Consider the following 24,948-nt stretch of genomic DNA (forward strand, 5'->3'; position numbering starts at 1 on the left):
ATGAAAAATGATGGCTGGCCTTTTGATAGTCATTTAATACACAGTTGCACGCTTTGATAGAATTTGGCAAAACCCTCTCCCCAGTGAGTTAACAATGCGTTCTGAAAATCATATTTCCATGGCAGCCCGTTCAATCTTTGGCCTCGACTCCAGGAAAAACTGCAGTGACAAATGGGATGTGAGCGCACCCTGGGTGGCTGTGAGTCATGCCAGGTGCAGAGCAGGTTGGAGGTGTTAACCCAATGTGTTCCTGTTCACTGGTCCAATCATCTCCATTGATTGAACCAATGATTGAGAGGGTTTTACCTTTGTTTTATGATACCAGTGGGAGGAGGCAAGTGCAGCTGTAGGAAGAAAATACATAAAGGCTAAGATTTGCTGTTCATCCACTCACAATCTGGATGCACATACTTTTAGTTAGAGGTTAGATATTTGCAAAAGTGGGAAGTAAGTAGTAGGTCTCTTAACTCTCCCTGAGTCTATAAGAGGGAGGCCAGTGGCAGTATGATTGAATTAGATTTGATTAGATGACTTGGCTGTCCACGCACACTTAATAATGCAGTGATTCTGCCCATTTGGCTTGGGGAGCGTGAACGAGTGCAAGCAGGCCCCGTATGTGGTAATGGGGAAGTTAAAAAAAAATCGGGGGGTGGAGGCAGATTAAGCACTTCTGGCTAGCAGAAGTAATAGGTGAGAGGTTGGGACTTAAAAGGTGGGGAGCTGGGGAGATGTCCATTTGTACAAATCTAAGAATCTGCCATGTGTCGGGTCACGTTTTCTTCGCTGAAGAGCTAAGGTGCTTTTGACAGGCACGACTTTCTCTCCTTCAACCGTGCAGCAAATGACATTACCGAAATTGTGTTTATGGGGTTGCCAAAGCTCGAGACTCCTGGGAGAATGGCGGGGTCATGACAAATATAATGGGCTAAGATTGGGAACCAATCAAGACATGCTTTTTTATTTTTTATTAAACAACTAATATTGTGTAAACATTTGAATTATTGCATTGTTTTATGTCTTTACATCCAATTGCAAAAGGCTCACCTGGGACAAAATGTATAAGGATTACCCCACCCTACATAGATCCAGTGAAGAAGATTCCCTACTTCAGGTCTCTTTGGGAAAAGACTTGTAAATATTTCAGAACCAGAAATTAACTGGAGTCTCAGGGGGGCAATCCTGCAACCGATTGCCCTGGCGTTGCATTTATGACTGGAGAGCCTCGGTTTGCCTTGGTGAGGCCAATTGCCCCCAACATACAGGTCCACATCTCCCTACCCATTACTTATAAGAACCAAGGGAGCACCTGGACTGGAAATAAAGTACAATTACTCGCTGAAGGCCGGATTTTATGTTGGTATATGTGTGTGATTTCCCCTTTTAGAGCTCTCTATCAATCTTTAATGAGTCTTTGAATATTAACTGGATTTGGAGAAGCAGACTGTCGACTCCCATGAGTGTAAGCTTGGGCTCAAGCTTTTGGAAGGATGCAGAAAAGGTGATTGATTTGGAAGGTGTGTGTGCATTTTCGTAGGTGGTGGGGTTTGAATAGCAATTGCATGTAAAAAGTGGTCATAGTCAATTACAATTACAATCAGTCACCATGGAGAGGACAACCAGGGAAATTGTAGTCCCCAAGCCTCAGGAGAAACTGTATTACAATGGAGAAAATATAAACAGCACCACCGGTTTAGCTCAAATATACAGAAGAACCTTTGGATTGGTGAACCCAAACCTCAGTTGGGACATAATGGTAATTAATCATAGCAAAACCTAAACAGAAATCCTTGTCTGATCCTTGATGTAGGCCTTGAGCATTTCCAAGGCCCTATATTAGCACTGCTGTGCCTCCCTTGACTGACCGACCCCCTGCTAGGCCTCTTCTTTGTTACTGTGCTGCTTGCTACTGATTAATGGACATAGTTTTGTGATCAGAAGATTCGGACATGGCCGAGGTCCTAGTCTAGTGGACTGAGACGGATAAGGGGATTGATGCTTGACCCCTATGGCGAGACCTCTGGGCTGGAGTAACCCCAGGGGGGTTGGGGATAATAGCACCCTCTCACTCGTTTTGCAAGGGAACATGTTTATGGCTACTTAGAGGAAATTGATTTGATTGTGCCAGAAACGCATGTGTGAACACCCTTGGCATTTTTATTGGCAATTTGTCTTTTGGGACACAGCGGAAAGATTTATGCCCATATTGGGCATTAGGAGAGTGGGCGCCTAATGTTGTTTGTGTGTGTTTTAGAGAGTAAATATGAATAATAAGTGTGCATGCCCACCAGAAGGCGGCTGAGTGGTTAGCGCATCGGCCTCACATGGAGGACCTGGGTTCAAATCCTGGTCGGCCCACCTGTGTGGAGTTTGCATGTTCTCCCCGGGCCTGCGTGGCCTTTCTCCGGGTACTCCAGTTTCCTCCCACATTCCAAAGACATGCATGGTAGGCTGATTGGGCACTCTAAATTGCTCCTAGATATGAGTGTGAGTGTGAATGGTTGTTTGTCTCCTTGTGCCCTGCGATTGGCTGACCACCAATTCAGGGTGTGCCCCGCCTCTGGCCCGAAGTCAGCTGGGATAGGCTCCAGCACCCCTCGTGACCCTAGTGCGGATAAAGCGTTTCAGAAAATGAGATTTTGTTGCCTGTAGGAAGTCACTGAAAACAATCATACATAGTACTAAAAATATCTAAAAGTTTTACTCTAGATTTGTCTCCCATTCAGCAAAACACCTTCACTTTTATCATTTTGAGTCGAATTAGTGAAAGTGGAGTAAAATATACGGTAAGCAAAAAATTATAAAAATGTTGGATCACATAATGCATCACAAGACGCATGGTAGGATCTTTGGGACAATGAGTACCAAGAATTAGCAGTAATTGAGTTATGCAAATAACAGAATCGCCTATTGATTTGTAATTCATTTACTTCGAGACACACGTTCACAATTGTCAGAGTGACTCTGAGCCAGTCCCCTGTATGAAGACAAATCAAATTCATCTATCCATGTGTTGCAGCTCATCCATCAGCCTCATTGCATCACTGCTGACAAAACCGATGTGTTTATGTCTTCTCTCTATCTCTCTCTAACTCTCGCTCTCTCTCTTTCTCCCTCTCTCTCTCTCTCACGTGCACTTTATTTTTTAGATGTGTGAGTGTACAAACTTGACCTAGCAACCTCAACCTATCTTAGTGCAAGGTGAAAATCAAGTCAAACGTGAAAATGATGGACACCGAAGGACAGCGCGACGAACACATGCTCACATTTACAGGCACAAAGGTTATCCACAGAGTCTATTTGAGTCAATGTCGCTCAGCAACTTTATTATGGATCTACTTGGTTGCTATTCATTTAAATGCAGTATTGATTCTACTCTACCTGCTAGTAAAACAGGTTTATAGAAGTGTGTGTTTGTCTTAATGATGGACTGTGTGCAATTACATGTGCACACTTTTGGATAGTGGGATCTGTTTAAACCAGGAGTGTATGATAATGTGTAGAAAAAGAGAGAGTTATTTTGTTGTCCCCAGAGGCTAAGGCTCCTTTCTCTTAGGTAATAGAAACAATGTGTCCATAATAATGAGTGACTAATAAATACATTTGAAAAGTAATGCCTTTAGCCTGTTTTCTCAGGAATATTATGGCTTCACATTAAACTGTGTGCCTGTGTAACACTGTCAGCTCACAGTTTTTGCATACACACTACACATGTGTCATATTCATCTTTCTTGCATATCGACATGGGTCTTTATGAGGTGAGATTGTTCTCATCAACGTGAAAGCTGTTTATGAAGCCTCAGATGTGTTGGATCCATACGTTCGACAATGTCGCTTTAATGGATACCAAACACAACTTGAATACTAATAAGGCATGACACCATAACCGCAGCTTTCCACCTGATACCTCCTTGCTCTCTTTAAACGCTCTTTAATGGCCATGTTAGTGTTATACAAGACGCTCATTAGCCACTTTAATTGGTTTGGATGCAGTTGGCAGCCGTGTAGATTGGTCCAATGTTAGCACAGTGGTTTGTGGAGTTAGGCTAAATCTCTGTTGGTGACTAATGTGGTCATAGGGGACGCCACGTCCAGGTTGAATGGCTGATTTTGACGGGCAGCGAGTGGGGGTTGCATTGTGGCAACATGAGGTCATACTGTCCAAGTCAGGCTAATCACGCAGCCAACTTTTAGAATGTTGTGTCACCTATCACAGCTGAAGTCAGCCCGGATTAGGAAGAATTTGGAGTGTTTAATCAGCCAACAATGCATGTTTTGGGGATATGGGGAAAAAACAGGAGCGCAATCCTGGGCTCCTCCATATTTTGCATGCTACATTGACAGAAACTAAATTCCAAATTCCCCCCACTTGTGATTGTGAGTGTAAAACGTGTTTGTCTATAGTGGCCCTGCAATTGGCTATCAGCCAGTTCTTCTAACTTCATTGAGATGTAGCTGCACCTCAATGCTGAATTTACAAATGAATATCAACGTTAAATGGCACCCTGCTGGAGTTCCCCCTCCTTAATGTAAACTCTCTGTTAATTGTAGAGTACTCATTTTGTAGAATTGTGTGTATGTAAAAGATTGACATACTGCTTGTTCTTCTTCACAGTGAAAAAAAATTAGACAACTGGAGAAATGGTCATGTTTATGATATGCCATAAAAGCTGTGAATGTGCTGTGTAGCCCAGTCTTCTCTCTGCCCACTCAGTGGACCTTCCCAGCCTGGCACAGTAATTTTGATTGATTTGAGTCTGGACATGCACACTTGGCGGACCCTGACTGTTCTTCATCACCAGTCATAGCTAAATGGTTTAAAAGCATTGATTTGCCTGAATTACAACAGGGCATCAGACCTCTCAACTGTCTTTGCAAGAGTGCTAGTTGGTAAATGTGGAGGGTAAAGATAAACCTCACCTCTACATATCATAACACTTGGCTCCCCTTTTCGTTTATACCACTGCCTGCTCAGACACCACCCCCTCTCTCATCATCTCCATCTCATCGATTTGCCTCATAAAAGGTGTTTAATTCAATCAAGAGGAAAGAGAGTGCCTGTTTTCTGGGTCCTTGTCGATAGCTGTATAATCAGTTTGAGTGGGCCAAGACCTTCCGCCCGTCTCTCTCTCTCTCTCTCTCTCTCTCTCTCTCTCTCTCTCTCTCTCTCTCTCTCTCTCTCTCTCTCCCCTCTCTCTCTTCTCTCTCTCTCTCTCTCTTTCTTTCTCTTTCTCACTCATAACAACATTTTTTTCCAATGGGCAATGTAGTTCATTATGAGATTACCAAAAAATGCTTTACAAATGTAAGCCATCATTTAATTTTCTAGACAAGATAGCGATGTAATTTACAGTGTCTTGTTCCAACATTTAAAATAGAAGTTTGCAATTACCTTATTCTATGCAAGTATTGTTTAGAAAAAAACAACCTCAAGAAGGACATTTGTTTTGGGGTGCTTTCATATCAATCCCATTTCAAGCATTTGTTCAGAAAAAAACAACAACTTTGGATAGATTCGTTTGGGCAGATGTTAACTCAGCAACTGCATTCGGATGCAGAACAAAGCCAAGCTCAGCTTGATGAGGTGGTCCCAGCTCACATCTATCCGAGCTCTGCAGCATTCTGTTCATCGAGGAAACAGAACCTACGTATTAACCAAGACAACACTGTCTTCTCGATGGTTCGGCCTCTAAGAAAGGGAATCTTGTGTAACTGTACTCTTCTGGCTTTACATTGAGTTCTATCATCAATTAGAATTTGCACCACTACCAACATTATTGTGGGACCTGATAAACACTGCTAGAATAATGGGAGAAACAAATTCCTACACTCCTAAACCTTGTGAGTATATATCCTAGAGAGTTCAAACTATTATAGCTGCAAGAAGTGGCTCAATATTATGAGAAGTTCTACTTAGATTCATGAGTAAAGGAAGATGAACTAATACTTCCAGCAATTTCGTGTATCCTTAGGTGCTATGTAACAATCTGTACTTCGATTCACTCGAGTTGTCAACTTGCTACAAAACACAAGAGCTTAACACATAAGCACCAGACAATAAAGTGAACCAAACAATAAAAGCTCAGATTCATCAAAATCACACGAGGCTATGCTACCCAGTAAATTAAACAATATTTCATAATCACTCTGACAATAAGACAAGAGACAGCAATTTAGGCTAAGAGGTCCTTTGTGCACACACAAACATGGAAGCATGCACGCAAGTAGGCACAATTATCAGAGCAGACATGCTCTGGAGACTCAAGACACTCCCCTTGTACCTGCCCAATCAACTGTCCAAAAACAGACACGCAACCAACCTTCATTTATCTTGTCTATGTGCATGTGTGTGTATAGAGCTAATTACCACCATGAACCTGCCCACACACAGATCCAGCCCAGACAATGTGGCGCTGTCCAGGGACGTGGGAGGTGGGTAATTAGCTTTCCATTATTGCAACACACTCACAATCACACACACACACACACACACACACACACACACACACAAATAGCGGAGGACATGTTGGGGTTTTATACCTGTACAGATATAATGTCATGTATATCCTCATTTAACTTATTAATAGAGCCAGTTCTTGTGATTTTATCAATATCGGCCAAACTACTTAATTCTCCCAAAATTCCAAAGTTTGCAGAAACTGGCTCCACCTGATGTCATATATGAGGCGAAATTATAACATCATCCAATAATGCCAAGTTGGGCCAAACAGTATAAAATCTTTCCACTGTTCCAGCTGTTATCTGGGACCATATAATCAAGTCAAAATCCTCAATTCCCAACCAAGAGCGCTGCCCTAAAGTAGTTACAAACTTGCCCTACACATGGTCGTGAGATCATCATTTTCAAGCAAGCATCCATCTTCGAGCGGTGATTAATTCTCTTCATTTCTGAGCACAGACCATAAATCCTGGCACACTTAATTAATTTCACAGCCAACACCGGGCTCCTGTAAAGCGGGGATTGTTCTTGAAAAGCCCATATTAATTATGCTATTTTACAACCATCTCATTGAAACGCTGTGTTTCATCTTTCATAATTATATTTCCAACAACAACAGGGGCAACAAAAGGGTCTCATTATACATTTGGCTGCACGCTGCCATGTAATAAGTCAATGTTAGTGTGATGCTTACAACGTCTGGCTGAGGTATTGTGACATTCCATTTTACTCCAACTGTGATTTTAGCTGAGAAGACAGTCGCAACGCAGTCATTCGCTGACCTGCTGGTGCAAATTGGGGTGATGAAGTTAAAAGCGAATATTGTCACGTTGATGCTGTGCTGATCATTACTCTTGTGATGAAGCTCAGCGGGTTAGTGTAGTTGCCTGATGTCCGCCCTCCTGTTCTGCCCCCGCTCTAGTACACAAAACAGATGCTACGGGTCACGGGACCGAGGTGTCTTAATAGAGCTACGATTAAAATGAGCTAATGTGAAAATACTGCTGTTTATAACTTTTGAAAATGGAGTCACAGCTGTTCTGTGTCACATAGGTCAGGACCCAGTCACGTTGGGTGATAATGCCTGTGTTAACCAGCGCCTACGCACGCTCTCAGGTTTTCAACCTTACGCCCACACGCACCACGTGTCTAAGCTAAGCTGCGTCAACAAGAACAATACGGACCTGTCGACACATCAGCTTTGTCATCGCCATCTGGTTGGTGGCAAATTTGAGTCTGAGATTTTCTCAAATGAGAGCACAGGTGTCAAAGTCAAGGCCTCCGGGCCACATATCTGATCATTGTATGATCTGTTGCAAAATGGGGAAAAAGCACAATTCCAGTGTCCACTGGATGTTTGGCAATCAGATGATTTTTCAACTTCTGAAAGATATTTTTCGAGAACTAAAAACACCAAGGGTTCACGATACACATTATCTCATACGGGTATGTTGAAGGCTATAGGAACCAAAGCATTCATTTGTAAAGTTATCATAGGGAAGACCCTAAAAGTGAATTTGTGATAAAGGCTGGTAATAATAGCTGCCTTGCTGACCTTAGTGCTCCTGTGTCACCTCCGATCAGTGGTGTCACACTCCTTTCACTTCCCATTTGGTTCCTCACACTGAGGCAAATAGTGAGAGTGGTAAGTCCTCTGACAGCGACCTTGAACGTGTCTTGTGCGTCTGTGTGGGAGCATTCACCCGTGTACAACATTTCCAGTCTTGTATGTGTGTGTTATCTATTTCTCTTTCCTCCACTTCTCTCCTGTCAAGGCCATCGGTGATCAGTGGAGGTTAAAAGTTACAAATCACCCTTCCTCTGTCCTGCCCTACAACCCACCTCGCTATCCGAACATCCCACCCCACACCCTACGTGCGCCCCTCCAGACACTGGCCTCCAGGGGCACGTAGCTCATTCATTTGAGGGGGCTATGGCTCCTATTGAAGGTCCACTGGGGATCAGAGGCAGCGAATGGCAATTACTCCTTAGCTTTAATTGCCATTATCATTTTAGAAGGCTGACAGAGATGGATCACTTGGCTAGAGCCTGCTATGTTGGTTATGAGGCGAGGGGATGTCAGGTTCAAGGGTTTGGAGAGAAAGACTGCATTCGACCAGTGCAGGGATCGGATCACCAACCATAGGTTCTGGAGTCGCATGCGGCTCTTTAGCACTTCCCACGTGGGCCCCTGGAGCTTTTTCAAAAATGTTTGAAAGTGTGGAGAGAAATATAATTTTAATATGGTTTTGAACAAATATGACACAAACATTCTTAACGTTTTCCAAAGCTGTAAGAATGTGTGGAATAAATAGTAAATTTTTGTCAACGAAGGTTTGCAACAGAGGCTGTGAGACACGTTTCTATTAGCATGGTGTTCTGCATGTTGCTTTTGTAAACAAACCAGGGACTGTGTGATGGGCAATGGATCCCATGAAGAAAATAGAAAAATAACGGAGGAAAGCAGAGGATTCAATGTTTCTTGGACCGAATCATTTTCATTCCTTGCCAATGCAGAAGGATTGCCAAATGACAAAAAGACTTGTGGAAAGACATTTTCAGGTTAGGCATGCAGCTGAGTACTCATTTGGGAAAGAGAGAAAAAGTGAGATCAAATTACTTCTGGAGAAATTAGAGGAGAAAAAAAGTGGATTGCATCCCCAAACTTCACTACTCCTGCAAGTTTTGTTGCAACCCAGGAGATAATAAAGCGTGGCAACCGTTCACAGATGGCCAAGGGGCATGTTATGGACGTTCCATTTAGTTGTGGTTTTGTCGAATCTTCAAAATAAAAGATAGAAATACATGAATGTACAATACACATATCAAGAATACAAATTTGCATTAGTTTCAATATGTAACTAAACATTAACCCACAAATGTGTTCAATGGATTGATAACAAAATTGCAACTTCACTATCCTCACGTATTTGGCAATTGTAAGTTTCTGTATAGATGTTTTAGTCTGGCCTCTTAACGGTCTTGTCCATTTTGTAAAGGTTTGTAGAGGATTATGTGGCACAAAATCTCCAAGGATATGTAAAGATGTACACACGAACCTTAATTTTATGCATGTGTTTGCAGGGGGAAAGGGCAGAGAGATGGGAGGAGGCATATTAGAGTAACCTAGTGTGAAGCCTAACAAGCAACACAACTGCACCGCCATAATTCAGGTCCTGTAAAGCTGTCAGTGGAATTAAGAGGCCCCCATTATAGGTGCCCCATGCAAGTGCCTTGATGCAAAATATAAGTCTCTTCCCTGGGGCCAGCAGCGCCAGATAATTTTAGCTACTTAGTGAATCATCTTCAGGGCTTAGATATGGTTACATTCATTCCTTAAAATTCCCAAACTAGGTTCATCTCATTTTCTGCTTTTGGAATTTGTGCTTCAATATCCTAACATCACAGTGTGGAAGCTTGGAAAGGGGGGTGAGAGCAGGAATGATGGATGAAAATATATTACTAAGATGTCCAAACTGAATTATTGGTTTGTCTGTGATAATCCGTATTTGTCTCCTGCTGGCATTAAGACAAAATCTGTCAGTGGGAACAAACAAACGAGGGACTGTTGATGGAATATTGAGGGTGGGGGGTTAAAGTCCCGCCTCATTTCCGAGGGGAGAACATAGTTGTAGGGAAACCTCTGCTTCCTTTGCCAGATGTGAAAGAGGAAAACTATAACGCAGACAACAATAAAAATAGCAGTACGAGTGGACAGGCCCGAGCAGTCCATTACTCAAATCTGCTTTGGGCAGCGTGGTAAAAATGTGCTGCTGACTGCAAAAGCATGCATCACCGCCAGGCCAAAACAAATGGGCTGTCTCCAATGTCTTTACCTCCAATTGTTCAAGTATTGGTGGGGAGAGGTGCAGCCTGTCCTAACAACTCAGGCCTATCCCTCTAAGAGACTATTTACGAGAAGACGCCATTAGAGAGACACCAGATGCATGCTGGTTGACTTAGGTGGCATATGCTTGTGTGACGAAGCTGCAAAAGAATGGAAAATGGAAGAGATATATTTGTTATCTTTGTTTAATTCAATAACATCTTTTGGAGCACTACTTATAAGAGTAGCTTCTGCACTAGCATAAAGTGCAAAAAAAGTTAAAGATTGACTTATTTTGGAAATAACGAGGGCCGAAGAAACAACTGTTATAAGAATATTCTTTTTTTTCCAAGTTTATATTTTATCGTAAGATGGAATGTATTGTTGTATGTGAGTTTTAATGCATCCCAGCTTTATTATCAAGACACATTGATATAACAACACAGTCCTTAGATTCATTATTGCACATAAGTGTAATTGCCCTGATATGCCTGGCTATTGGCTCCTGACCAGGCATTTTAACCTGCCTTTTGAACGGTTATCTGAGCTCTACCACGACCCTAATTAGGATACAAAATGGGTGGATGGAATGAGGTGAATCTGCCAAGGTGGGTGTGTGACTAAGGGGTAACATTTTCATTATTAAAGCTCTATTTGTTTAAGAAGCGTGGAGGAGAAAATTCGGAGTACATAAAAGCAAAGGAAGACAGAAGGAGTGTCATCCCCCCTTGTCTTATTGACTTTCAGCTGGAGAGTCCCTGGGAGGCTGTGATTGAAACATTTAGTGTTGGATATTAATTTCATGCGTGTGCATGTTTTCGACACTTATTTTACTTTCCATGATCATTTTTTGTTTGGAATGAGCCGTTATAGCATCGTTGGCCCCCTGCGCTGCTTGAGGCACTGGCCTCCACTGGCGTCATGGCGCAGCTTTACATCTCAACTTAGGCCATATCCTGGTGCGGCACAGCTGGGCTTAATGACACTGCTCCACTCTCAAATAGCACTACTGATTGAGATGCCTCCGCACATCAGCTCCGTTCATCTCCAGTGCGGTCGTTAACTGGGATGGGCCTGCTAATGACGAGTAGTTTACAATATGGCACACTGCTATAATTGGCTTCCTGTCGTCATGTTGTCACAGAGAAGGTTGCCATTTTACAGCCTGTAGCTCTTTACACGTCATTCATCTAAAAGGCAGCAGAATGACAAAAATAAGGAAACATTCTTTTTTATAATGACCAAAAATAGGAAACTTACTTTTTTAATGATGACTCTTAAGTGTATTTTAAATATCACCCAGTGAGGCAAGATAACTGATAGCTACGCATGCTAAAGACTGAAAATTGCAGCAATGCAAAGGAAGGACGGAATGTGGAATGGAATGTGTGATATTAAACAAGATATACAACGTATGATACAGACTAAATAAAAACGGGGATTCAAACCCAATAAAAAGAGCATGAGATTGTATGTGTATGTAATAGAAGTGAGTGGCAGTGATGCATGAACTTGATAGTCCATTGAACGTAAATATTTCATATAAAAAAAAAACATTAATCTCCGAGCGATATGGCCACCATCAATCACACATCTGGAAACAAGCAGGGTAATACTTCTAGCACAAAGTGACACTGGGGCACAAAAATGCACACTCAAACTATAACATATAGAAATCATATCATACTTACAAATAGTAAAAACACACATTCTAACACATGGACACAAACATACTCAGGCTAACACAGTCTAACAAGCAAAAACTTCATCTAACACAAAAAACAAACTAACACAAATACAATGCACATCAACTTAAACAAAAACACACTTGACTTGAACTCTGACACAGATATCATACTTACACATTATCTTTTCATGCATTTAGACTGACTAATTTTTATTCTTATCTCTTTTTATCCCAAATTAAAAATAACAGCTATAAATTGTTTTGTCAAAAATGTGTTTAATTCCAATGCATTTTTTTAGATTCTTCACAAGCTGGTGGAATCAGTTCATGTTTCTTGGGAACAATAATTCTACTTAAAATAACTTATTCTTTTGCAGTTTTCATTTAATTAAACAAATAAGTGTATGAATAAATCCTCTACTACTGATGATGGGTGTGCGTAAGTATGAGATGTATTGGGGGCATCTTTGCAGCGACTCATGGTTCAGATGGATGACTTGCATAGGGAGTGTATTTATTTTGCAGGAGGGCGACATCAGGAGATTTGTTATTCTTGGGTATTGCCGTGTTTTTCACTTTGCTCCACATCCCTGGAACCATATTTCATCCACGCACCCCCAATCCCCAAACAGATTTATTTACAGAGCCCCAAACACACACGCGCACACACTCACTTAAAACACACAAGCATACGTACTGCTACAGACACATAGATTCATGCATATAAAAAGCAGTGTTAAAGCTATGAGAGCAGAAAATGCACTTTATCTTGAATCAGACACACAATCACACATGACACATCAGAAAGAAACACAAAACTCATTTATGCCTCTATTCTCTGCAGAGTTACTGGATGATATCCAACGGGTCTTGTTATTTTACCAGTAACGAAGACAAAGGCTGCTGGCTAGGTTTCTTAACAAGCTTAAAGAAGGAAATAAAGTCTCATCCGAACAAAATGTATTATGATTACGCTAAAGATTCAGTATTGACCAGTGATTTTGGAATGTTTACTACCAGATGAAGTGTGCAGGAGAGAAAAAAAGAAAAATGAAAAGCATGAAATATTGAGACAAATCAAAAGAGGATAAGTAAAGGACAATGGCATTGGGGAATCTTTAGTTTCAATCCCAAGTTGCTCACAGAATGGAGGGGTTGGTTGTAGCAAAATGCCCGGACAAAAAAACCTGCACTGGATACACGATGTGTGTACCTACATAGGAAGGAGTATATTCTGGATGGATCAACCTGTGGTCTCTCCCTATCTGTGTGAGTAATGATGCACACTGCCAGTACGGCAGGGTCTTCCAATCTATAAAAGCTCATGCACCAACAAACATACAGGCGGGAAGATTCATCAAAAAGGAAACGGAGCAAGCAGATGGACACAACATTGAGCTGAGTTTAATCCTTTCAAGCTTTAAAAACTGTACTCATATGGTTAACACAGTGTCAACAACTCACTTATCCTTCTACTAGAAACAATCAACACTGATGAATTTTCCTCATATTCATAGATAGAATTGGGCTAAAATTAATTGGGAAATGGTTGCATTAAAGTTGAAAATCAATACTTTTTTTCTCCGAGAAATCAAAGGTTGCACGGGCGAGTTTGAAATTCTTCTACTTACTTACTAGCTTTGATAATATGTGTATCAAAATTGGGTATTAAAATCTGTGCAAAGGCTTTTGAATTGTTATAAAACTGATTCTATTGTTTTGGTTTTTTTTTTAAATCTCATGGCAATAGCACTGTAAAATGATATATTTGACGCCATCTTCGGTTTTATAGTGAATTCATTCACGAGTGGATAAAAAAAAACAGTACTTGTACTTGTAGAAGTGCATTTGCACCAGACGCCGGTCTGAGGCGGTGTTTCAGGAAACAATCAGCCGGTAAATAAAACTACCTTTGCATTACATGATGTAAGTGAACATGAGAGCTGCTCCTGCGGCTTTAGAGTAGACGGGGTGTGGTCCAGTGGTCAGGGAAATGGCCGGATGACCTGAGCTCTGCTGAGTCATGTCCCAGGTGAGGGATAGCGTGCCTCCACTGGGCTCCGAGACATGCACTTAACCTGCAGTAATTACTGGAAACAACACTGAGAACAAGACCAACATGGAACTGGTGAAAGGGGGCTGGAAGACTTCAGATTACTTGGAGCCTCTTGAGGCTTTCTGTGAGGCACGTTGCCGGCATTGTTTGTGGATTTTAAAGTTTGTTATCAACATGCTTCAGATTCATTAGACATAAGTGGTAATCAGCTGTAGGGATAATGACCATAGAAAATAACACACACACACAGTTAGCATTGATTGGCTTGGCGGGCAGAGGGAGGAGTGAGCGGAAAAATAAGGAGATGGAGTATGAGAAATTAGTTGGGGGGAGGGGGGCAAAGGGAGGTATTAAGAGTAACGCAAAGAGGGGGTAAAGCGAGAGGAACGGGTTGGAACTCTGCGAAAAAGAACCAACTGCCTGCTAAAAATCATTAATCTTGTGGGGATCTGTGTCAGCGAACAGCGGCGACACAAAAGGCTCTCGGAGCAGCGAGGAGAGCGGCTCACTGACCCGGACCCAATTGGCTGAGAAAGGCCCACCAGGCTTTAATAGACTTTTGCTGATCCGACACTTGTTTGCTGGGAGCCACAAAGAGGCGATTGCAGGGGCTGACAGGGGCCTGCAGGCCTGGGGGCTCCCCTCCTGCGCCATGATAAATGACCCGGGGTGGGCAGGGCCACGGCCGGAGAAGAGGGGTGATGGAGTCTCCAGGCAAAAAAGTGACCCAAGCAGCCGGGTGGGGTGGACAGAAAAAGAGAGACCAAGAAGAAAGAAGAGGGAGAACTCAGATAGTCCATCATTAATTACAGACATGTAATGTTTTTTGAATGATCATCAGAAATTACTTAATCCTCCTGAAAGAAAAAAAACACAATTATTATACTGAGACTTTGAACAAGAAATTTAGGCTGTTTTATGTTTTTGATTAAGTAAAATTCATCAGTTAAAACGTTTGAATGTATGCACCATCAGAAAAATGTTTGGTCGGTTTTTGGTTTGAAACAAAAATGGTGAGGAATCAAAACAATTTCCTACCATGAGCTACTTTAAAGTCTCTGTGAAGTTAAGACAATTGTCTTCTTAATTTGACACAGCACAGCCGCGCATCTTTTTAATAACAGTCAATTTCCATCTTCAGAAATAATTGCCAGTTCATAAAATGAAACCTAAAAAATGTGAAAAAAAAGCTGTTCTCCTCTCTCAAAAGCCTCAAATCCATATCTTATCCCAATCATGTTTAGAATCTGAATATTAGTTCAGTTAAAGTCTCTAGCGGTTTAAGACTATAAAACTGGTCATGGCAACCAGCTAGATTGCAGGGTTAACCACATCAAAGAGTAGCTGGTTTTTCATAAGTGGGAGATGAGTGACTCACAACGAACACACAAGTGTGTCACGGGGCACCATTTTAGCCATGCCTAAAAAAAATCAGGAAAAGTGAAAAGGTTAAAAAAAAAGTACTTGCTGTATCTTCCACAATCCACAAGGTCACACACAAGGTAATCTGAAATTAACTGTGCCAGTGATTTTTTTTTTCAGCGAAATATAGTGTGATACTCTGATGTGAACAGAGAAACACTGAATATTGCATAGACTGAGCCATTTTAAAAGGTCCATTTCCTTTTGATAAAATCTTAATTATCTGGTGGTTCAAACACAGACACAACACAGAACAGTTCTTTGGCATGACTGTTTCCAAAATGATCATAATTTAATACTCAAAACATGAATAATAATGTACAACTTCGTTTAGTTCCTCTGCATGTTTCTGTAGATTGGTTTTCAACAATAAAAAATGGTGACTTTTAATCAGTATTGCCTGTATTGGCGCTACCCCAAATTTGTATAAGAAGCCAAAGATGTGCATATGATTCTACTCAATAAGCTATGTACTGGAAATAAGCCAAACTACTATGCATAGTATTGCAATTTACATTAGTGCATGAAGCACAGTAAGAGGCAGATTTATTGTCGCCTTTTTCTCATTGGGATCCAGCAAGAAGGTGTGTGAGGTTTATTTCTTGTTATATTTATAGAAAGCCAATCAAATACATCTGATCTCACAAAATTATACCTGGGCCTCGCTGTCATATTTTGCAAACTCTTCTCCCCAAGCTTTTGGTAGTAAACTAAACATATAATATAAGTTACGTTAGACCTGGATTAACGCGTCACCAAAATGCGAGCAATGAGCAGACTTGCCACCAGGGGCGCCTTGTCACAAGAAATAAATATATTAACACTAAAATATACACTGATGGACAATTGCTGAGTTGGTGGCAGCGACTGAGCAAGGGTATTTTACAAAGATGGAGATAAAATTATCTTCACCGTTTAATCGAAACTCCTTCGATATTAATGAGCTTGTAGGAATTTGCACTTATCTCACCTCATATTGTCCCTGTTAAGAAGGGTGTGTGTCAATTAGGTCTGCTGCAGGCTTCCTTCACAGGCTGGATTCGCTCCTGTTTACACAGACAGCAACTTAATAATGCATGTTTTTACAGAGATAGTCGATCGGTCTGGGGTAAACAAGAATGCCTGAGTAAGGACTCGCAGTAAAGGGTCAATTAAAAGGAGGATGCAAAGAGAACAATTCACGCGTCTGTTTCACCAAACGAAACTTTCGCAGATTAAAAGTGCAGTGATTTGATAACGAGGTGACTCGTCGCTGATGCAAAATAATGCTCATCAATAAATGTCCCATTAACGATGGTCATTATTGTGCATTTTAAGCATGTTAATTATTGCAAGTGAGGTATTTATGAAATCATGCAAATCAGCGACATTTTTGCTATAGTGCCACTAATTCAAAGGTTTTAAACGATATGTCCACTTTTGAATGGAAACTTACATGGGTAAAAAAAACAGCTGTCCTTTTCTCTTTGACTTTGGAGTCAAATTAGATGTAGAAAAAAATGCAGTTAATTATCCTTTTTTTGTCCAGCAGACATCCCAAAACAAAAATGGAAAGAAGAGGAAAAAAAATACAAAAAAAAGCATCAGGTGAGAAGAGGAATGCGGGTCAGTGGTCCGTCCCTGGTGCACCGGGCCTCCTTCTTAACAGGTGTGACGGTATGAGATGTGAGTCGCTCGGGTTCGAGGCGTCGAATGGGAGCAGCAGCCTCCGCATCCTCACGTTCTCAATGCAAGATTTTAAGGCTGACTTTATTTTATCTTATTCATTCCTAAAATCCGTAGGACGGGACTCTCATCGGGGGGCTGAATAAGCAAGCATCGACAGTTTTTTTCGCTGCCCATAAGCACACACATCACTTAATAGATCATTAACCACTGATATGATGCTGACACTAAGGTTTTTTTTCCCCCTTCTGGTCCTTCCATTACGGCCCCCGTTATTGGGAGGGCGTCAGCATCGCCTGCACGCCTCAATAGATGCCGGGATCTTGCTCCGCGAGGCTCCGCGAGGGTGGGAGCAGGACCACCTAAAGGGGCCGCCGCCGGCTCGGCCTGGCCGGGAAGAACGTTCGAGGGCTGCTGAATTCGGTTCGATGCTCTGAGGGCGTTTTGGGAAATACGAGGCTCGCCTGCAGGTGTATGCCGAGAATTTTTAAAAATGATTTTAATTATCTTGACTTGTTTGATAAGGAATCTCTAGATCGTTGGGCGTTGTTAAGCGTAATGAGGCTGATGTGGTGGAGAGTTCATTAGGAACATTTTTAGATTTTAATCATTTCCACAGGTAAATAAAGAGATTATTAATAAGTGAATAGGGAATATGCATACGTTTTTTTTACCTCGTCTCTTATTGTAGTTATAACAATCATATTACATACATAATTTATTAAATGCATTTCCATTGATGATTCTCACGCTCTCCAAAGTCATGTTGAATAAAACACACACACATTTTTATAAAATTGTTTATTGTTTGGCATCTACATGCAATTCCAGCAGAATATTTTGAAAGTTGATTTACTACAAATATAATAATAATTGGTTACACAGTTGGTAAAAGAATAAAATGCAATACGCTAATTATATTGTGGGCTTTGTTGAGGACAAATAATAATTACCCAAATTACTTCAGACAGAAGCCTTGGTAATAGATGAGTTTTTCACGTCACAGTTACGTTCACTCGTAATACATGGATAAACATTACGCCATTAAATACATATTTGACATTTTACACATATGTTAGACTACTGGGAGGGGATTCAATATTGAGATAATTACAACATAATATTGTTGTAATTGATGTGAACAAATAACAAGTTTTCACTTCATCGAATGCTCGAATTATTTGCATTTGATTAATAAAAAATAAAAATGAAAAAAACTGCACTTTGAATGTGTCCACGCCGTTTGCAAAGGTGCTTGCGTTGCCCACAAAGGGGCAGCCTTGAGCCTGTTTGGACTCAAAGATTGTCCGAGCCAAAAATGGGGCTGGCTTAGGGATCATGAGAAACGCACATGTTCGGGACGACACCACCCACGCCTATCAAACTTAAATTCATTGAAATATTGAATTTGCGAAATAGGTTGGATAGGCAAGAAGCTGCAGTTTGTGACTTAGTGCTGAAATTCATTGGATTGGGGACCATTTGTTGGCATAGCTCACGGTCCTGTATCAACTTGCCAGACTGCTAAAAGAAAAATCATACTAATTATTTACACAGTTGCGTTTGGATACACTTAGAGCCACACAACAATTAACCCACGTGGCTGCTATTGACGGCACAAAACGTCTTATCCGTTTTGATTGGGAGACGCTGGCCTCGAATGATGGCTGTCAGCCTCATAGTCAAAATGGATTGGATGTTTAGCACCGTCAATGACAATCAAAGATGAGCATTTTACAAGCAGTCAAAATAGATTGGACGTCCATCACCGTTAGTGACAATGAAAGATGAGCATTAACAAGCAGTTGAAATGCATTAGTCGTCTATCGGTGTCAACGGCATGCAATGAGTAAACAAGGCATGTAAACTTTCGACTCGTGACGTAGAGCATTCGTAACATTGTTATCATAAAGTACACTGGGAACCAATTGGTGCTGATGAAAGATGTGCAAAGGTGATGAGGAAAAGAAGGGGGCGTCGATGGTGTGGTCCCACTTTGCGCTCACCCGGTCGCTCAGCTGAATGTTCTGTGGCTGTCAAGACGGGCTCCGTGCTCCCCTCCGCCTCCTCGTCCCCTTCCCTTCCTCTATTTCAAGTCCGGCTCCGGCTCCCATTGGAGGGTCGCGTTCCTGGGATCCCGCCTATGAGCCTACGTCACCGGGCGTTATAAGCATAAAGCTCCGGCTTGGCTCCGAGCGCAGTCGGCTGGATAACAGAGCTGAGAGAAGAGGAGAGGAGAGATACAGAGAGAGAGGGGGGAGTTCAATCTCTGCGGTGCAGAGCTGGAAAAAACTGCTTCTCAGCGAAAAGCTGGCACCCGACTTCATCTTCTCATTCGCTCCTCTTATTTTTCCTGGAGGGGGGGAAACAGGACTTTTACCAACAAGTTGCAACAAGGACGGGTGGCCGGCTCTGCGAGCAAACTTGGTATTACTTTCCTGTTCTTATGTGTGTTTAAAAAGTTGTGAATGCGCATCCACTGAATGGACTGCTTTTGCACTGAGGCCACTGTTTTTTTCCTTCTACTTCTGCTGCCTGCTTGTCGGTGCCAGCGCAGAAATCTTCAACCATGCAAACAGTGCGCAGAGTTGTAGTCTGAAAGTTTTTTTTCTTTTCCTTTTTCTTTTCAACCCCCCCTCCTCCTGCACTTTTTCCCTCCCTCAAGGTGTTTCATGCTACAGCAAGTCCGTGCGCAGCGCTGGATGAACCCAAAGAACAACTGCATGAAACAAGAAAGGAGGGAAGAGACGCTGATTCACAAGTCCGTTTTGGCGACGCTCGCAAACTCCTTTGCATACGTGCAAAAGAGTCGCGACGGGAACATGAGCGCAGAGCTGAGCATGGGCCCGGAACTACCCAGCAGCCCTCTGGCTCTGGAATATGTCAACGATTTTGACCTGATGAAGTTTGACGTCAAGAAGGAGGCTTTGGCTGGCCTGGAACGCGGAGGAGTGCGTCAATGCAACCGCCTCCAACCGCAAGGCTCCGTGTCGTCCACGCCGATCAGCACGCCCTGCAGCTCGGTCCCGTCGTCGCCCAGCTTCAGCCCCACCGAGCAAAAGAATCACCTCGAGGAGTTGTACTGGCTGCCCGGCGGGGGCTACCACCAGCAGATGGACCCCCAGACCCTCGGCCTGACCCCGGAGGACGCAGTGGAGGCGCTCATAGGGGCCACGAGCCACGGCCACCCTCCACCGCCGCACGTGCAGCAACAGATGCAGCAGCAGCAGGGCGCTTTCGAAGGCTACAGGGCTCCGCACCACCACGGCCACCACGGCCACCACGGCCACGGCCAGGGCCAGCAGCAGCACCACCACCCGTACGCGGGGGCGATGGCCCACCACGCCGAGGAGCTGTCGGCTCACCCGGGAGCGCAGCACAGCCACCCGCACGGTCAGCACCACCATCACAGCAGCGGCAGTAGCGGCGGCGGCAACAACAACAACCAGGACCCCGACAGCCCGTCCCCGGTCTCCCCGGACTTGCACCACCACCACCGCCACCATCATCACCACCACCACCACCCGCACGGCCACCTGGGCCAGTCGGCGGCGCACCACGGCTCGGTCGGCAGCGGGCTGAGCGTGGAGGAGCGCTTCTCGGACGACCAGCTGGTGTCCATGTCCGTTCGGGAGCTCAACAGACACCTGCGCGGCTTCACCAAAGACGAGGTGATCCGCCTGAAGCAGAAGCGCAGGACCCTGAAGAACCGCGGGTACGCGCAGTCGTGCAGGTTCAAGCGAGTGCAGCAGAAGCACGTGCTGGAAAACGAGAAGACGCAGCTGATGAACCAGGTGGACCAGCTCAAGGCGGAGATCAGCCGCCTGGCCAGGGAGCGGGACGCCTACAAACTCAAGTGCGAGAAACTTGCGGGCTCGGCCTCGGTCTCGGGCGCCGGTTCGCGTCCCAGCGGCGGCGGCGGCGGCAACGGCGGTGGTGGTGGCGGCTTCCGTGAGGCGGGCTCGACCAGCGACAACCCCTCGTCGCCAGAGTTTTTCATGTGAGTTCTTTTCTTGTGACGGCAACTATAAGAGACAATGTCCACTTTGAACACCAATTGACTGCTGGTTTAAAACAAAAAAAAAGGAAATCAAACGAAAACATTTTTGGACTCCGCTCACAATGATATACACGTTAGAAGATCAGATAGTATTCATATTTAATCATGTTTCCATCCAGGCGTCCAACAATGTGTCTGTCGTGGCAGCCTCTTTGTAGACTAAACTTGGGACTCGAGAACTCTTTTAATTTTCCCCCTCGGAGGAAAAATATCGCCTGATGAACTTTTGCTCTCCTTTGAGGCCGAACAACTTTTACCCTATGATAATGTACTTTTATCTTGCTTTTAAATGACGGAGCAGGCTCACTAAAGAGAGGCCTGGTGTCTAAAATCCTCCCCTTAAAGAAAGAAAAAAAGAGCAAGACTCGGTCACCTCACTTTATGCAAAACTGTCGACTAACCCGTCACCGGGAGGACATTTTATGCAACATCTCATCGATTCATTGCCTGCTTGGTTATTATATTCCAATATATAGAGAATCAGATAACATGCATTAAATATTAATCCTGCATGCTGGACATGTATGGTAATAATTTCTATTTTGTATTTTCATCATCTCGTGTATATTGATAAGAGCATGCTGTTGATCTGCGTTTCTCCAATATTTTTATTTTTATTTTTTGTTTGGGGGGGGCGTGTTTTTGGTAAATGCTGCGGGGACAGAACAGCAGGACTGCCTGTGCAGCATCATATGTTCGCGGCTGGGGGGGTGGGCTGGTGGGCGCGTAATTTGGGTTTGTAAATATGCAACCGTAAAACTGCACAAGATTGAGGAGGCTGGTTTGAACTTCTTTCTTTCATTGTGTAATGTTTCTTTTATTTCGTTTTTTTTCTATTATCGTTTCTCATTTGCGGGGCTGATTGAGAGAGGAGTGCTGTTTTGTTCCACGTTTGTTAGTTGTATTTAAAAAACAACAACAACAACAACAACAACAACAAACCTTTTGGAAAAGGCACTTTTGGATGATTTTGCATGTTTTCATTTTGACATTTGCACATACCCCCCTCCAGGAAGCAAAATTGATGCTTTAATGGGATTAAGGAGTGAAGGGCAGAAATACTGAACTCACAAATATACTCAGGGTGAAAATTCGAGGGGACTGTAATATTTAAAATCTGATGTGAAAATTATGCCTCTTTCCCCCCTAAAAAAAGACTGTCAATTGATTCAGTGATAATGAGAAATATGCCGATATTCAGCCACCTGTAGCATCAACAGTGCGGCAGTGAGGAAATCTCTGATATTGTAATCCTCTTTTGTCGTGCAACATTTTGCTCCTGTTTTTTTTCCTGCAGGTCAGTAAAAAAAGGGGAATCCGGTGGTGCAAATGATCAAAATGAAAACAATTTATTACCTGTTTATTTGTTTTTATTATTATTTGATGATTCTGGTTCTGCTGGCCAGATGCATAGTTACATAAAGTTTTTATTTTAATGATTTAAATTAACAGACTGTCAGATCATATCAAATAAGCATGGTGCTTGCATTTGAAACTTGTTGAAAAGTCATGCATTTATCAATCTTTGGTTCTGTTGATTCAACTGCGTTGAAATCAAACTGAAACTGCAGCAGCGGGTTGTTGTTTTGTTTTCGGCATTTCCTTGTACTTTGTCATGATAGGGATCAATTTTCAATCCTGTTTATATGAATAATAGTTAAACACTTAAATTCCAACTGTTCCATTCAGGCTGGTTTCTGTTTTGTCTTATTTGGGGGGTTGTTTTGGAAGAAATTGTTTCCTATTTTGCTTATTAAAGTCATTGAAATGGCAATAAATCCATCTCAGTCTTTTTACTATAGCACCACTTTTGCACGTCAATATTTTAATGGCAAACATTCCGTCAAAACATGAATGCATATAGCCAGATGATTGAATTCATGCAGAATATGTTTTCCGGCTGTCATGCATTACCTGCGCATGATATGGAGGATGAGTAAGGGGTTTGCGTGTGGGAGATGTTTGTGGTGTATGTTGCTGGCCTCCGCAGGCTGACTTAGGCTCCAAACTCCAAGAATTACACTGAGTGGACTGTAGAGGAATCATATTTGGGGGTCGTGCGTGGCTTTGAATACACTTAAAAGCTCAACATGATGTGTTGGAGGAAACAAAAAACAAAAGGTCCCGTCTGATCTCCTGCTGGGTTGATAGAAAAACCATCACGTACGGTTCCTGCTCTATTTTATTGTTACATCGACGTAGTTATACCTACATATTTTTCTTATTATTCTTATTATATATTGGACCGATTGTTAATTTAATTTCACTGCATGGAATTGTCAACACATATCCTCTCCTCCAAGCGCACAAGATGGCGCGTCAACGGAAGCAGCAAAGTAGGCGAAGAGTGGAGCAAGTTTTGATGCGAGTTTCTGGTGTCAGAACATTATCTGGCCTCTGCCTGCACATTCTCAAGGACAAAGCGAAGGGGAGGCAGGCGTCTCTAGTTTACATTCTGCCTTTCGGCTCTGCTTTTGCAGTCTGGGGGCAGCGGTGCGAGCAAGCAAGCAAGCCGGGGTGAGCCAGGACAAGCGACCGACTGACTCGCCTGTCTCCACTTACACGTATGCTTGTGTGATTAACATTGAGCGGAAATCTCAAGGTTTTTCTTTTTTTTTCAGATGAAATAATATAATCAAGATCAGTCATTTTCAAATTACAGCTGTCATGGGATGAGCCAGTGTAATATTTTGTAGAATTATTACAATGACATCATCCCTGACTTAATTTCAGTTACAGCACCAATTGAGATGCCAGAAAAAATGACAACTTTGTAACAAAATCGCAGACGCAGGATTTGGTTTTGCTAGATGCGTCATATTACGACATATTACGACGTGGAGGGCTGTAAATGTTGTGTAACTGCTGAAGACCAAAGAGGAATAAAGGGGGAGAGTAGAAGTGAGGACGAGGCTCAGCTCAGCGGAAGAGCCAAGGACACAGTGACCAGGCGTACCGTAATGATTTTAGTCTCCGATCACACGTTCACGCCCCCCTGCAGAGATCATATCTGCATTCAGCCTCCGGATCCTCCGTGGCAGCGGCAGCAAGAGAAGCAGCAGCACCATCACCTCCTCACTCTCTAACTTTTTTTAAAAAACCCAGTCTTCTACTATCCAAATGTAGTTTTAACTTTGCTCCCCGTTCTGGTTGCTCATTTCACCTACTTTGACCTTGATTTTCAGACACCATAACTCATTGGGATCTTGCATAATTAGAGACATGCTTATTGTATAATTACTATTCCCAGAATTTACATGAGGTTATTAAATCATTGGTCCCAACTCTTTCTACACACACACAGGGAACCCTCAGACCTATCATTTCACATGAAGTATGCTTTTCAAACATTGTATTCTAAGTAATAAAATTTATATAACACTAGTAAAAGTGAAACATAGTTTCCAAAACAATAATTCCAAGCAATGCTGTATAAACCCCCAAAAACTCAAATAAAATGAAAATGGTGGATAATTATAACTGTTGTTTCTGCCCATCTTCATGATAAATACTTTGAACATTTTGTAGAAGGACACTGTCTGAGGTTATGTCACTTTGTGGTTTCGCTTTTTTAGTGAACTGGAATCAAACACCGCTAGTACTTACGTCAGTTTCTCAGATAATTCAAAACAAATTGTGCAAGCAATAAAAGTTGGGAGTGTGAAGTAAGCTCTATTAAGAAGAGTAATAGGAGTGTGTGTTTTCTGGAAATTATTGAAATAACAGTAGAGTACAGTAGGCTGCATTAAAACTTCTATTGTACTATTTATTCAGT

The 24,948-nt window shown here is 42.5% G+C and overlaps 1 protein-coding gene and 1 long non-coding RNA gene across 2 annotated transcripts; one reads left to right on the forward strand and one right to left on the reverse strand.

Moving 5' to 3' along the window:
* Positions 1–13,705: 13,705 nt before the first annotated feature.
* On the reverse strand, positions 13,706–17,102 carry LOC144085025 (uncharacterized). The gene is made up of 3 exons (XR_013303986.1): positions 16,884–17,102; positions 16,419–16,494; positions 13,706–14,734 (listed from the first exon to the last, which is right to left on the reverse strand). It is a non-coding gene; the product is annotated as an uncharacterized LOC144085025 (long non-coding RNA).
* A 2,221-nt stretch (positions 17,103–19,323) lies between these two features.
* On the forward strand, positions 19,324–21,821 carry mafba (MAF bZIP transcription factor Ba). The gene is made up of 2 exons (XM_077610505.1): positions 19,324–19,540; positions 19,779–21,821. Exon 2 carries the CDS (start codon positions 19,786–19,788, stop codon positions 21,115–21,117), a length of 1,332 nt encoding a protein of 443 aa, XP_077466631.1. The 5' UTR covers positions 19,324–19,540; positions 19,779–19,785; the 3' UTR covers positions 21,118–21,821.
* Positions 21,822–24,948: the final 3,127 nt, after the last annotated feature.

Source organism: Stigmatopora argus, chromosome 1 (genome assembly GCF_051989625.1).
Source record: "Stigmatopora argus isolate UIUO_Sarg chromosome 1, RoL_Sarg_1.0, whole genome shotgun sequence".
NCBI lineage: Eukaryota > Metazoa > Chordata > Actinopteri > Syngnathiformes > Syngnathidae > Stigmatopora > Stigmatopora argus.